Raw genomic sequence first — 14,648 nt, 5'->3', positions numbered from 1 at the left:
TTAACATTCTCTCATCACACTATATTCATTAATTATGGTTTATTCAAGAGGAAAAAAAAAGTTATTTTTTAGTGGACAAAAATGGTCGTCTCAGACATTCTAATGGTGTTAAGATTTTAAAGTTATATTTATATTTTTTCGATAAATGTCCAATTTAGTTTAAAATTAAATTTTGAATCGATCTAAGATAATTTAACCCTTTATGATAAAAAAATATCAATTTTGAATTTTAAAATATTCAAAATTAAAATTTAGTCACATTGTTGAAGATGGAAAAAAAGGTGAAAAGATTTTTGTTTTTTCGAGTTTCACAGTTTTTTATTTTGGACTTTTTAATATTTTAATATAGATAACTTCATATTTTATTAGTTTTTGTAAAAGATAGAGTAAATTTTGATCATAAACTTGGAGTTTATATCCTAATTCCTAATTAGTCTAAAAAATTTCATTTTAAACCAAATTATTAATGTTCTAAAGCATCAATATTATTAATTAATTAATTTAATGGTCAATAAAGCATTTGGACAGATGGTTAAAACAAAGTCTTCATACCTAAAAGTCCCAAATTCAATATCTCATCCTCTCAAAATTTAAATTGTAATTTGTCATTTTTGAGTTTAACAAGTTGTTTTATTTTTAATAGATTCGTTGATTATAATTTCTACCCATTTGTGTGTTATTTGCTTAGATCTCAGCACTATGACAATATTTTGTGACATACAATGAATTTTTTTCCTCTTTTAATTAATTTTTTTATGATTCACTAGTAAATATAATGAGTCGAAATAATATTACAAGCTGCAATACAAAAATAACTCTTTTGCTTGTCACGTGTAGGGGTGGCCAAAATTCGGTTTTCGGAACTAGAACCGTCGGTTCCGAACCGGTGGGAACCGGAACCGGTCTGAACCGAAATCAGAACCGGTCCAAACCAGTTGGGTAACGGTTTCAGCTCCAGTCGAAATCGACGGTTCTAGTTCCATCTGGAACCGGTCAGAACCGTCTGAAACCGGCCAGAACCGGTCTGAAATCGGCCGGAACCATCAGAAAATCGGCTGGAGAACCGGTCGGAACCCTCGATTTTGGAACCGTTGAGGAACCAGAACCGTTCAGTTCTAAACCGTAACCGGAACCGTTAATTTTATGGGTTCGGTTCCGGTTCTAAATTTTTTGGAACCGGAACCGTGACCACCCCCAGTCACGTGGATGAAAATTTTTCTGATTAAGAGAACTCAAATTCAAGATTTATTACTCCAAACAAAACAACCAGGTTGGTTCTGCTTCTAAATAATTAGGTATAAATTAATGGAAACAGGAATTTTACTGGAGTGCAAAAGGCAGGTTCCTTGCAAGATTAATAAATAGATATAATTTGTACTTGTAATTCTAGTTCACGACAATGCTGAACTGTACATATTGGCTTTTTGGTGCAAATCACTGCCTGTAATTAATATAATTATCTGCTAATTCTGCATCTTACACACATCACTTTAAGGTATGCATGTTCTTTTAATAAGAATATATATTCTATTACAGATTAGACATTTTAACCTATGCATCTTTATATAAAATAGAACACAAAAAAAGTCTTCTGTGTCTTTTCAAATAAAGGATTTCAAATAAAGGGAAATAATTTTATTTTGATCCATTCTATTTATTTTCTTCCTATTCAAACGTAGAGTGAAAAATAAAAAAGATTAGTAATACCATCGTTTCTTATTTTTATCCTTTATTTTCTTTTCTCTACTTCCCAAACATAGTGTAAGGACTTGCCGAAATAACTCTAGGGTTTTGGAGTTCTGCACCAGTCCACCAACAAAGTGCTTATCAGTTCACAAGAAAAAAAGAAAACCCTAATCTATAGGTTTTCTGGAATCTTTATTGGGTTTCATTGTCCTATATGTGTACTGAGTAGTTTAATCCAGAAATCCAAGTACACGTAGCAACTTGGTCTGCTAACAATATTATTAGATCTGCTAATAGACTTTTTTTTAATTATTCATACGAGCAGCTCTTATAAACATGATCATGAAAATTTAGGCTATTGGGTGTAATTATTATTAAAAATTAATTAAATTTATTCATATGCGATACGACCAAGATTGTCTCTGAACTCCGATGACTAAAAAGTACAATTTTTACATTTTTTTATGGTGGGAAGTACATTCCAAGCTATGAATTAAGTAATAGTAAATTAAAGAAAATGAAGGACATATGCAAAGGGGAGTGATGGGCAAAGGGATTGGTAGGAAGGAGTGTTCTTCTACAGTTCTACCCTACAAGGAATGGAAACCAAACAAGAAAGCAAAGAGCAAGAATGTGAATAACTTGTCTTTCTTTTTTTTCTTTATTAATTAATTCTTTACTTTTTATGTGTTTTTATTACTGTTCAAAAAGAAATCATTTTTGTTGTCTGATCTCTGCCTTCCATTTAGCTATATAAATCCATTTCCCCACTAACAGATATCCATGAGAGAGCTGCTTATAGCTATTCGATCATTTAATACTAACAACAAGCTCTCTCCTTTCTCTTTCTCTCCCTCTATCTCTCTCTCTCTCTCTCTCTCTCTCTCTCTCCCCAATGAGATCTCTGTCTTTCTCTTTCAAAAATGAAAACAGTCACTTTCTTCAACCTTGTCTCTCTTTTTCTTTACCCTTCAAATTTGGAGGTCTACAGCTTCTTCTGTCAGTGCAATCCTTTTCAAACTTATTTGCTATAGATCTGCGTGTGTATATATAAAACTATTATTGCATTATTTAGGGTATAAATATGAAAATCTTTTATTATTAAAAACAAAATTATCTTTTGTTTTGTGCTTAGTGAGGATCAGTTAAGAGAGCTTTCTTCAGTCCACTCATGGGTGGCAATAGGATTTAATTAGCTGCCGACTCATTCATCCAAATACTGAGTTAAGGACGAGCTGATTAAGTTACCCAGTAAATGAGTGAATGATGCGGGAGACAAATTGAATCTTAAGCTTCCTGTACTTGGACTGAAGGGAGCTCCCTTTTTCCTTCTTTAATCATAAATCTTGTTTAGGTTACAATTTAATACTATTTCTTATGGTTGGCGATGCTTCTGTTCAATATAAAAGTATAACTATAAAGTACTTTTGATGCTCATGAGATAATGCTATAGCTTAAGAACCTTCATGTACTTATCCATTCTGTTTATGAGTAATTCTTTATCATTATCTTGTTTGCTGCTTTTGATCTCTGTTAAGGTGTGCTTGCCGTTATTCTTTTTCTTTTTTCTGATAATTTCTTTTTGGGTTAAATTTCCATTGTTGTTTCTCTCTTGATATCTTGCCTTCAAAGAACTAGGGTTAAGGAATGTTATGGTAATCCCTTTTTAATAATATTAATAATTTTGTTTGAGTTAGATCAGCTAATGAGGGCTTTTAGGGTTTTGTTTATGAAGGTGCAGTTGTTAGTTGTAAAAGCTTAATAATGCTTATAGCATTAAAATTAGGCAACCGCATGATGGAGAGAAGAAAGAAGCTCCTCGACAATAGCTTCTTGTTCTTGGGTCTTGCTGTTCTGCAACAAGTTCCCAGACGGGCTAGACCTGTCTCCTAGTGGTTCAATTACCCAAATATCCTCAATACAATACTGGTTTCTGTTCAAGTAATAACTCCTGCTATTTTTAATTCATTTTGTAATTAAAACAACTTAGTTTTTGTTTCTTGTTTCCTTCTGATTTGCTTTCTTTACTGGGTTAACTCATTTCTACTCATTTCTGGTTAAAAGAAAGTATATCTTGAGCTTCATATGATTATGTATGTGTATGTTTCATACTTCCATGTGAAATTTTGGATGGTTTTTCCTTAATTTTTCTGCTTATTTGGTACAAAATGAATCTGAAGTATTTATTATAAACTGATAGAATTGAGTTTAATCAATTCAATTAAACAGAAAAATAAGTTTATGAAATTGTTCATTTATTACAAATATAGACCTTTATTTTCTTAATTATTTTTTTAATGTAAAGCAAACTGGTTAATCTGGGAAAGGGAAAAGGATGATCAAGTCTCTTTGGTTTTGTCTTTGTTGCCTTTTAGGAGTGGCAAAATGTGTCACCACCAAATCATCATGGAAGCTGGAAGACTAGAGAAAAGGCAGATCATGAGGACTTTTAATATTTTGTCTTTTATCTTTCTTTCTATTCATTTCTCTAATGTGATTTTCTTGAACCACCAAGACCAGATGCTCATGTTTTGTTATTTTCTAACTTTATATCTTGATTTATGATAGTGGATAGCACAAGAAAAAGGTACATTACTTAGTTTGTTTTTTGTATTCTTTGCTTAGATTTGGTTCCCTTTAAGCAGAAATCCACTTTGGAAGATCCTTTGTTTGTGAGAAAATAGTGGAGAGTACACATAATTTGTAATTTCAACATTTTCAGTAATAATATTTTCGTTCAACAATAGAAAAGATAATCCTAAACAAATCCCATTAATAAGTTGACCTCAATATGGAAAACCCTAAAATATATCTATGGAGTGATTTATGATAATGATCGAGAAAAGGGAAAGAAAACATTTTTACAACCAGAAAGTGGGTTCTTTTTCAAATTATATTGCCTCAATGCATGTATAAAATAAAACCAGATAAATGTTCTTCCTGTATTGGCCAATGCAATGAATGACAAGTGCCAAGCCAGGTCTCTCTGGTTCTGTCCTTTCCCCATATAAGAATCTCCCCCTGCAAGAGAAAAACAATTCCCACCACAAAATTAATATTATCCCTTCTCTGCACATTAGAAACTATTCTTTCTTTTACCTCTCTAAGCCTCAGAAACGCCATGCCAAATATGGATACGAGCTTTATTTTATTTTTTCTCCACTTTTTAAAAATCCAACGGCTACTTTCTGTTTCTCATGCCATGATAGATCATTTTGCACCATCTTTAACCAACACAAGTACCCTTTGCGTATGTTTTTGTCATTTAATTTTCTTTTATAACTATATGGAAATTCAATTTTCCACGTGCTTATCCTCAACTGGTCTCTTAAAAAAAAAAAAAATTTGGTTGCTCAAAGCCGAATATTTGGCTAATAATTTATTTGGTAATAATAAAGTTGCATTTGCATGCTCAGATCTATGAAGAGAGATACATCAATCAGTGTTAATTTATAAAGTTTTGATCTTACTTTATCCTCTGGGGCCTTGATGTTTCCAACCCAATTGGAAAAAGTTTTAATTAGTGTAAATGAAGTGGTTTAATTTCTTAATCACATTGTCTTGTCTAAGCATCATGTAAAGGTTTTCTTTTTTTTTATTACAATAGCAAATCTAAAGATCATAGAAAACAAATCTTTTTTAAGCAATATGAATATTTTTCTTCCTTAGTTATTTAGGTTGTCTGGCTTTAGTACCATTGAACCAAATTTTCTTTCATGTTTGCCAAGAACACAAGAAAAGATGAGATCAGTTACATATATTTTTTTCCCAGATGGATTATATATTTAATTAATGGAATCATATCTTAATTAGAAACTAGCATTATTACTATAAATATAACCTATATGTACGACAACATATTCTTATAGCACTTATTAGCTATAATTGTTAATTTGTACCATTTAAGAGGCATCTCTAGGGCTAATTTTTGCTTAAAAAAAAAAAAAAAGAAAAGAACAAAAACCAACTCATATGAGATCTAGTAGAACCAGAACAATTCCATCTCAACCCTATAAAGGTAATTATAGCTTTTCATTTTATTATATATATAGTGTTGAACTTCCTTTTTCAATATATTCAGAAGGTTGATAATCATTATAAGTGTGAAAGAAATGTCAATGGCAGAAAAATGTGAATTTTCCTGTGATGAACTGTAACTGAAAGAGTCAACCATAAATCCTATAATTAAATTGCTAAAGAATAATGGAAATACAGGAAATTGAATTTGAGTGCAAGTGCTGCAACAGGATATTAGTTTTGAGAATCACTCAGATGAAAATATATTGTTCTATATATGGTATGGATGTTTGCCACTCAAAGTGCCTTTTTGTTTTTCTTTACATTTGTAGTGAAGGTCTGCCTCTCAAAGTGCACATCAGACTTCAAAATTCATACACTAATATTATAGAAAAGGGAAACTGGAAAAAGTGCAGTAACCTTAGATTCAAATTCAAATTTTCTTTTTTTCAGAAAATTTACATTATCATCTATATCTTTGAGGGAAAAAAAAAAAGAAGAGGAAGATGATGACATGCATGGTAGTCACTTATGGGAAGGTCACAAGTTCTATATGTGAAAAATCACTTATGAAAAGGGTAGTCATAAAATTTTGAAATAAGATTATTCTTGGGCTTATAAATGTATAGTAATACTAGTAAAAGATCCAAAAGGTGTTTTCGCTATTGCAATTAGCCTTATTACCATTTTCTTTGGTATAATAGTTAATGTTTTGCTAAGAAGAAGAAGAGAAGAAGGAAAGGGATGTGAGGGAGAGAACCTTCCAGGGGAACCTTTTCCTGTTGGGGAAAGCTTGTCCGTGTCGTCTATTCAACGACAGTGATAATTTTTCCTGCTGTATTTAGAACAACAGAGTGTCTGTCGTTTACATGGGTTTTTTTTCAGACAAGTTGATTATATTGTGGCTCAATTAGTCGGTATAGGCCCATAATTCTTAGCCCACCAGTGGCGTAATCAATTTCAGTCGACTCTCCTCACCAAATTGAGCGCGAAATCTAGTTCGCAGGAACTAGTGCTCGTTTTGCTCATGTATGCCAGTTCTGTTTTCTGTTAATATAAATAATATCTTGAAGTTGAACTATATTGTTCTTTTGGGATGGTGGCTGTTCATTTCACATTACACAGTTATAATTTCACAGTACACAACATGACAACTTCAAAAAACAAGCAAGAAGAAAGAGCAACTGTGCTACCAAAAGGATCAAACTATAATTTCCTGTCACTTAGTGACATGAACAACAAAGATACACAACTTACATGACAGGTACTCCAGAAAACAATTTGAACCCTTTTCCTCCACGTATGCTTTTGCTATATTGATCATAGTTTCAGCGGTCGATATCAATCATCAATAGAATTTAAAAAGAAAGGAAAAGCTTCCTTATCGCCTAACAACTATGCAGGTTCATAGAGACCCAAAACATGACCATCAATACATCGCAAGGCTGCAACCTGTTAGAAAAAATTTGCATGAGAACCTTAGACCTGTTACATTAACACTTAGATTTTCGTAATGTGATTACCTTTCCATGGATTTCATATTTGATCGGTCCATCAAGTTCAGCACCTAAAGCCAGCAGTTTTGACACAGTATTATTAATATCAGTCACTGTAAATGATAGCATAGAAGAATATCCCTTCTGCACAATGTGGTCACTGAAAAATTGGGTTAGGAGCATAAATTGGAGCTGTGCAAACATATGCCAAATCAAACTATCAAGAGGCCTGGTAACTTCTAGAAGTATATATATAATCCTGCCTTTACGGTATCCTATTACTTCCGTTCTCTAATCGAACAAGATAAATATATAAAGGTTTACTCAGATGAACATAACCAAAACTGCAAAAAATCCAAACTTCAATAAAATTGTGCTCATTCTAGTAGAAAAGTCTATAGGCTCAAAGCTATAACTGACTCGTGAAACCCATTTAAGGCACAGTTGATTTTTCAGAACAGCAGACATATCCAAAGGGTTAAAGAACAATGTACGAACAGTGCCGCAAGAAAGTCCTACTATGTGCTCCGTTCTTGTAGACAAATAATCAAACAGAAACAAGGCATTGCACAAACAAAACACGGATTTTTATAATTACTTGGTAGACTGCATGAAGGCGAGCTTAAGAGAGTCGGATTGAAGTTCTGCCCAGCGAAGAGTACACACATTGACAGTGAAATCCAATCCTTCGGAGTAGAAACGAGCTGCTTTTGGCACGTCCTTGTGTAGCTGTAAAATCCACCGAAACGATGCCGATGCCATTTCTAATTCAAACGCTGAGAAGTCTTTGGCAGGCTTTTGGTCTGTGTGGCAGGGATGTGGAGAGGGACTTTGAGAGAGAGAAGGAATTCGCAGAGATAGACGAAAGAGACGATCCGAAGCAATAGGAATTGGGCAACTGTGAGAAGGCTTCAAAAGTTGCAGATGTGTCTAAACGACGTCGTATTTATAAAAGCTAACGACGTCGTATTTATAAAAGCTAACGTTCAAATGCATTGCACATAACAATTTGATGCTCTACACCAAGCTCAAAACATTAAGGAGATGAATTGATATGCACACAGAAATTTCAGCCTGAGACAAACATCTGATAATAACTCAAAATTGTTACACATCTTGAAATTTGGCTTATCCATATGTAGCGGCATTACACTCGTATACAGAATTGGATTTCAAATTACAGAAGATGAAAATAATACAATTGTATTTGAAGATGTAGCAGCAACATTTCATATTCAAGATACTGTGTGGTCAATATTCACAAAACACAAAGTTTATGATCACCAATAGGGCAGAAGAGCCAATCAAATATGCTCAAAGGAGCCTTATATATCCTCTTTCTGAATATCCTAAGAGGAACCTCTGAATATTTTTAAACGCGAACGGTGTCCCTTCGATCTTGCTTCAAGAAGTTTTGCCTTCAAAGTATTTTCTTTATGCGGTTTAGTAGAAGATTCTGAAATGTCAACATCAGGAGTTGAGAGTTTTGCCATCCACCGTCGAACTGGACTAGCATTTCTTCGGGTTGGATAACTAGAGGAAGCCTCACCTGCATCATTCTCAAGATGCACATTCCCAACTTCTGATGATGAAATATGACTTCTTATCAAGTTATCAATCACATAATTTGGATTCAATCCATGGATCTCATCAACTTTGTTCTTTCTCTCAAGACTGCCACCTTCAGTAGCATCACAAGTTTCAGACTTTCGAGAAATACTCATTTCAGTTGGGTTCACTTCACCTGTTTTAACCTCTTCTGTGTCCTCCACCTGGGGTTTCTTGCTCCCATTTGGTCCCATTGCCCAAGCCATCTGTTCTTCAAATTTAACTTGCAAGCTTGAGGGATTCTGACGTCTAGTTCTTTCACGTGACGCCTTTTTCTTTGTTTGATTAGATTTGACTGTTTCATCAACATATTCATCCACAGCTTCACTGCCGCGCATGTTAAATTCGCCGTTGCTTGGTTTGCTAAGCTCAAAACAATGTGAATCACTACTAGCAGAATCCTCTTCTTCACCCACATCCTGAGGTGCACTTACAGCCTCATGCAGAGGGACAGATTCCATTGAATTCCGCCGCCTATCCCTAGGCAACTTTGTATCAGTAATCTTAGAATGAGCTATTCGCTTAGCTTTTAGGAATGTCTCTATTTCAAATCCTAATTTGTCCACTATTGAATTGTTTTCAGCAAAACCATGCTGAGCTTCTTCTAGCCTCATTTGCATCCGCTCGTCTAGCCATGATTCAGATATATGGAGAATCAAATGATCGGCATCCACTCTTTCAGCCCAATCCTTGTCAGATTTTGGTTTCAGAACATGCAATTCTTGTTCATAATCTTTAATTCCCCTAGCAAACTCATCACAGAGATCTTCCAACAACTTTCGTGATTTTCTCTCTTGTTCCATCTCTTTTACAGCATTAGAAAGAGATGATTTTACATCTGAAAGTTCCCGAGCCAATTTCCTGTGTAGGCTCTCAGATCGTTTTCTTAACTTCCTCTCATCTTCTAGCTCGTCCCTGAGAGACTGAATAGCAGCATGTAATCGATCCTGTTCCTTGCTCTTCTTAACTAGTTTATCTTCTGCAATTTGTTTCATCAACTCGTCCATCTCATGCCGATCTGCTTGCTGATCCCGAAGGAGCTCTTTGATCCTGACACGAGCATGATCTAGTTCCGTTTTCAATGCCTTTATCAATGACATATTGGATGCATGTTGTTCTTCCAGGCTCCAGATCCTATTTAATACTTTTAGCAGTTCAGTGGATGTTTTAAGACTATAATGTGGCTCGCCAATCCTTCCTTTGAAGTCTAATGAGCTGGTAGGTGTAACTGCAGGGTTATAAGGTGCCACCTATATAAAAAATGCATGTCAAATTATAAGGAAATTAAAATTCAAGATAAAGTGGCAATTGGTAAACTAGCCACAAATTTTCGTTTTCCAGCAGCAAAGCTTTGGAAATACTCTTGCTAACATTTCTTCTTCTCTACTTCTTTTTTCTGGGTTATTCATTATTCCTTTTACTGTTCTGGTTTCCTGGGATTCTACTCAGAAGAACCTGATACATCCTGGGGACTTTCGCACTAATTATTAATTCCTATTGGTGAAACAAATCCTTCAGGACAGTGTTACTTAACACGTCTCAGATTTTGTTCTTCCTAAATTCAACAAATATTATGCTCTAATTTTTCAACAGAAACCAGGGGGCTCAAGCCAGAGGTTCCATACAAATAGAGGATTATAATACCATGCACTGGGAAATAGTGTAAGACTAATAGTGGGTTCGTTATTAGTTTACTTTCAAACTTAGTCTAACAAAGTATCGACCAAGACCAATATTTGTTCTTCGAGAGAATCTTAAATGCAATTTATCAGTGAGACAGGATAGCTTACCTCCATGGAACTGCCATAACTTGCAGGAGACACAGGCTGCAAAGCACGATTACTTCTTTCAATTGAACGATGGTGCTGAACCAGTGATGCAGCAATATGTCTCCTCAGACTGCTTGCACTCTCTGGCTGGTTAAGAAATAGCAAAAAGATCAGAAGTAGAAATAGCAAAAAGATTAGTAGTAGAAATAGCACCCAATCTTACAAACTCAAAAAAAATCCATACTTTCATTTGGCTCGAATACATAATTTGCAGCCCCATATATTACAGTGTCAAGTAAATGCACTTAAAAAGCAGTGGGTACAGTATGAAAAAGAAATGTAATCTAGCAATTTACACTGATCATTGCAGGCAGATGCACAAATTCATAATGATTCATTTAACTATCGACAGTAGTTATGGATGACATGGTTTAGACCAATACTAGAAACTATGGCAGATTCAACATTCATGAGATATTTAACACTCCTCAAAACATTTTGAAATTTTATACATAAAGAGTCCCATACAAATTCAGCGGTCAATACACTTCAATGACCTATGGTTTACTGAATCTTAACCAATTCAATAGAGAATAGTAATTGACAATCCCTTTGCCTCTTGAAGAACATATAAGAGTAAGTGGACAAAACTTTTTCTTTTTTTTTTCTGGAGAAGTATGAATTTATGAAAAGAGGAGACTTGTCCCAAATTTTTTTTTTCACATATATTTTCACGCTCAGGAGTGACATTCAGGTAATACCTTCTTAACAAACCCTGATTTTGAAATTGGAATTTGAAATCTTAAGACGAAATATGGAAGAAATATGGCAGTCTATGATAGGGACAGATATTATATCAGCAAATCATAAACATCCAAAGCATGAGAAGGGAAACCTTAACATAGTTAATATCAGAGAGACAGATACACCATACCCAAAAATACAGAGATCAGAGCAGTGCATAACCTTAACACAATTGCAGGATTGTCAAACATTAATCCTCGAATAAAATAATCTAACCTTTGAACAAGTCAAAAGACGGTGAAAAAATAAAACAAGTTTAACCAATTGCATCCCAAAAGAGAATCTAACAAGCTACAGCATTTGATAAGAAATTTCACCTAACAGAGTGAGCTCCATCATCCAAATTTCACAAAATTCATTAAGAAGTGACATAGCTATTACAATGAATGGACCCATCAAATAATTAAACAAAAAAGTGAGGAGGAAGCAGATTAACAAAACACCTAAATTCAAGAACCAATCAGGTCGATAGAAGGCAAAAGAAACCCAAAAATCTCAATCAGCCAATAAATCACAACCCACAAAGAATTTTATAACTACCATATACATAAACATGTACAAAAGTGTACAAGTGTGTGTATATATATACCTGGTCAGTAGAGCTAGGGGAAGGATCAGCCAAGAAGTGGGAAAGGTCGATTCCCTTGTCTTTAAAAAGATGGTGGCGGTTCTGGTGGCGCCGCAACCTAGGATCACCAGCAGCAGCAGCTCCATTACTATAATTGTTATTGTGTCCACCCCGGTGCATTTTAGAGAGAGGCAGGTAATGCTGGAAGTCCCAAAGAGCAGCAGCGAGCTTTCTAGCTGAAACAACGGTGTTTTTATCAAAAGAAAAAGTACGAGCAAAAAGAGAAGAAGAAGGCTCCTCTTCCTCCTGGTTGTTGTTGGCAATGATACTAACATGCGCACGAGGTGTTAAGGCACACCTCCAAAGTCTAACTGGAGTGCAAGCAAATGGGCCCACTCTCTTCCCTACCAAAACCCCTCGTCTCAACTTTTCCCCTAATCTTTCCTCCTTTTGTGCTGCCACATCTCCACTTTTCTCTGCCCTTTTGGCTTTCATTTTTATTTTTATTATTACTATTATTTCCACTTTTCACTTTCTCTCTCATCCCTTGAAGAAAGAATGCTTCTTTACTACTAACACTCGTTGTTTCTCTCTCATTCTTTTCAGGGTTTTGTTTCTTTTTACTTGTTTTCTTGTTTTGGGAGATGGGTTTTGTAAGACGATGTTTCTTTTCTTTGATCAGTCTCTGCTGGGTAGAAGAAGGTGAAGTGAAAGTGAAACTTTGATTTGTTTTTTAGTACAAGAGTTTTAATTTCTTGTTTCTGCAGTTTCTTCCTAATCACCCATGGCCAAAAAGACAGCAGCGAGAGATAGAGACGATCAAAGGGTAAAGTAGTTGGATTACCTGTCATGCATTTAGTTGGGTCACCCGCCAATTTGTGAATCGCTATTCGTTGCTTTCTTTCTTTGTAAATTTGTCAAAATTCTAGTGGGGAATGGTAATTATGTGCGTTTATTGCTCGAACGGTAAAGTTAAAAAAAATATAGTAAAAGAGTAAATTAGTATCTATATTCAAAATTAACATTTCTATAGTTAATTACAAGAGGGTAACTACAAGAAATAAATGGAACCTTGGACCCCAAATTTTTTAAAATTGAAAATTTTATCAATAATTTTTTTATAAATACTACAAATTTTGTGATTTATTACTCTCAAAACCATATTTTAACTTTTTTGACAGTAAGGGTTGTAAGTAAATTTAACGACACACGTGTTGTTATCATGTAGAATCCCTGACACCTACAAATCTAGATGACCTACTGCTTTCTATTTCTGCTATTTCTTTCCTTGACGTGCTTGAAGTTTCTGCACAGTGTTTTTTACCGGACTACCTGTTTGCTACCATGCTTTTTCAACTTAAATAATTCACAAATATTTCTCAATTTTCATTTCCTTTATATTGACATTTTTTTTTTCTTATTCTTCATTTTAAAATTAATTTCATATATTTTAATAAATTTAAAGTCGCGAAGACTGTATCTAAATAATGCGGAATAACATTATTGGCTCGAACGTGAAAATACATGTGTGAATCGGAAAAAAATCTGAAAAGTTTTCCTGTTATTTTAGGATACTTTAAAAATGGTTAAAGTATAATCTCTTTTTTTTTACTATAATATTAAAAATTTGTTTCCAAAATTATAATTTTCATTGTTAATCACAAACAGTCAAAAAGATTGTAAAGTGAATTAGAATGGGCTTACTGCTCTCAGTTACGTATCACCTCTAGAAACTGGACTTTCTTAAATTGTACACAGAGATTCTTGGATAAGGCCTAAGGGAGGGAAAAACAACTGGGCCTCTCAAAGAAACAGAACGTGTATAGGACGAGTTGATCTCTTCTAGATTGTTATGAAAAATGGATTTTTTTTTTTTTTTTTTTTGGATCACTATTATTTGTAAGGTTGAGATTTTTTTTTTTTTATACATGGAAGACCCAATAGACCGAAATAACATTGTGAGTCACACAGTAGGGCTGAATCCATTCACAAAATTGGTGATATCTTTTGTGATAAAGAGGACTCGACATCTTCTATAAAAACTATAAAGACTAATCAGATCACACTTGATTAGCTGTAATGTTGAGAGTTTAAAATTTAAAATTATCATTATTATGAGACTTTTACTAAAAAAATTCCAGTTTAAAAGTGAAGAGGTATATACAAACCAAGTATTGGGGATTGAAAAAATTGGTCAGAAGATAGAAGGAGCAAAATTAAAAGATATATTGTTTCAATAGATAAAATTGAAACATTTCAAAAATATGAAGGACAGATTTAAAAAAAAAAAAAACAGATGGATTTAAGAATAGATTGATTACAAGGGTTTCCTACCCATGAAAAAATTTAAAAAATCATTTCTCTCCTTCAATCTATCTTCTTAAACAACTTATTAACAACTTATTAATCACGCTTTACTGCGCTCTGCTTTTCAAACTCCGTAAATAACCTTCATCCAAATAAACGTTCCGTAGAATATTGTCACGGACAAATTCCGTGACTCTAGGACCGTGACAATATGCTCTTAATCTGGCAATAAGAAAGCAACCTAACACGTTTCTTTTTTTTTTTTTTTGAAAACGTCATTTGGTTAGTCATGTACTTAAGTTATGCACTTATTCTTCAATGATCAACCGCAATTAGTGGTGCGTAAACAGTAAGAGCATAAAATATAGTATATATGCTTGCTTCCAAGCAATA

The 14,648-nt window shown here is 34.0% G+C and overlaps 2 protein-coding genes and 1 long non-coding RNA gene across 3 annotated transcripts; 1 reads left to right on the top strand and 2 right to left on the bottom strand.

Annotated features, from left to right (window-relative positions):
• Nucleotides 1-2,327: 2,327 nt before the first annotated feature.
• On the top strand, nucleotides 2,328-4,346 carry LOC110010717 (uncharacterized). The gene is made up of 2 exons (XR_002285728.3): nucleotides 2,328-3,627; nucleotides 4,062-4,346. It is a non-coding gene; the product is annotated as an uncharacterized LOC110010717 (long non-coding RNA).
• Nucleotides 4,347-6,786: 2,440 nt separating this feature from the next.
• Nucleotides 6,787-8,114, bottom strand: LOC105645721 (Lactoylglutathione lyase / glyoxalase I family protein). The gene is made up of 3 exons (XM_012231395.4): nucleotides 7,798-8,114; nucleotides 7,227-7,359; nucleotides 6,787-7,155 (listed from the first exon to the last, which is right to left on the bottom strand). Exons 1-3 carry the CDS (start codon nucleotides 7,959-7,961, stop codon nucleotides 7,099-7,101), a joined length of 354 nt encoding a protein of 117 aa, XP_012086785.1. The 5' UTR covers nucleotides 7,962-8,114; the 3' UTR covers nucleotides 6,787-7,098.
• A 173-nt stretch (nucleotides 8,115-8,287) lies between these two features.
• LOC105645722 (uncharacterized protein At5g41620) lies at nucleotides 8,288-12,830 on the bottom strand. Its single transcript, XM_012231396.4, has 3 exons — nucleotides 11,970-12,830; nucleotides 10,598-10,723; nucleotides 8,288-10,057 (listed from the first exon to the last, which is right to left on the bottom strand). The coding sequence occupies exons 1-3, from the start codon at nucleotides 12,441-12,443 to the stop codon at nucleotides 8,549-8,551; spliced, it is 2,109 nt and encodes a 702-aa protein (XP_012086786.1). The 5' UTR covers nucleotides 12,444-12,830; the 3' UTR covers nucleotides 8,288-8,548.
• Nucleotides 12,831-14,648: the final 1,818 nt, after the last annotated feature.

This window comes from Jatropha curcas, chromosome 4 (genome assembly GCF_041381405.1).
Source record: "Jatropha curcas cultivar XTBG-Jc1 chromosome 4, XTBG_Jcur_1.0, whole genome shotgun sequence".
NCBI classification, from domain to species: Eukaryota; Viridiplantae; Streptophyta; class Magnoliopsida; order Malpighiales; family Euphorbiaceae; genus Jatropha; species Jatropha curcas.
The sequence above is the reverse complement of the archived record's forward strand: the minus strand, read 5'-3'. Positions and strand labels throughout refer to the sequence as shown.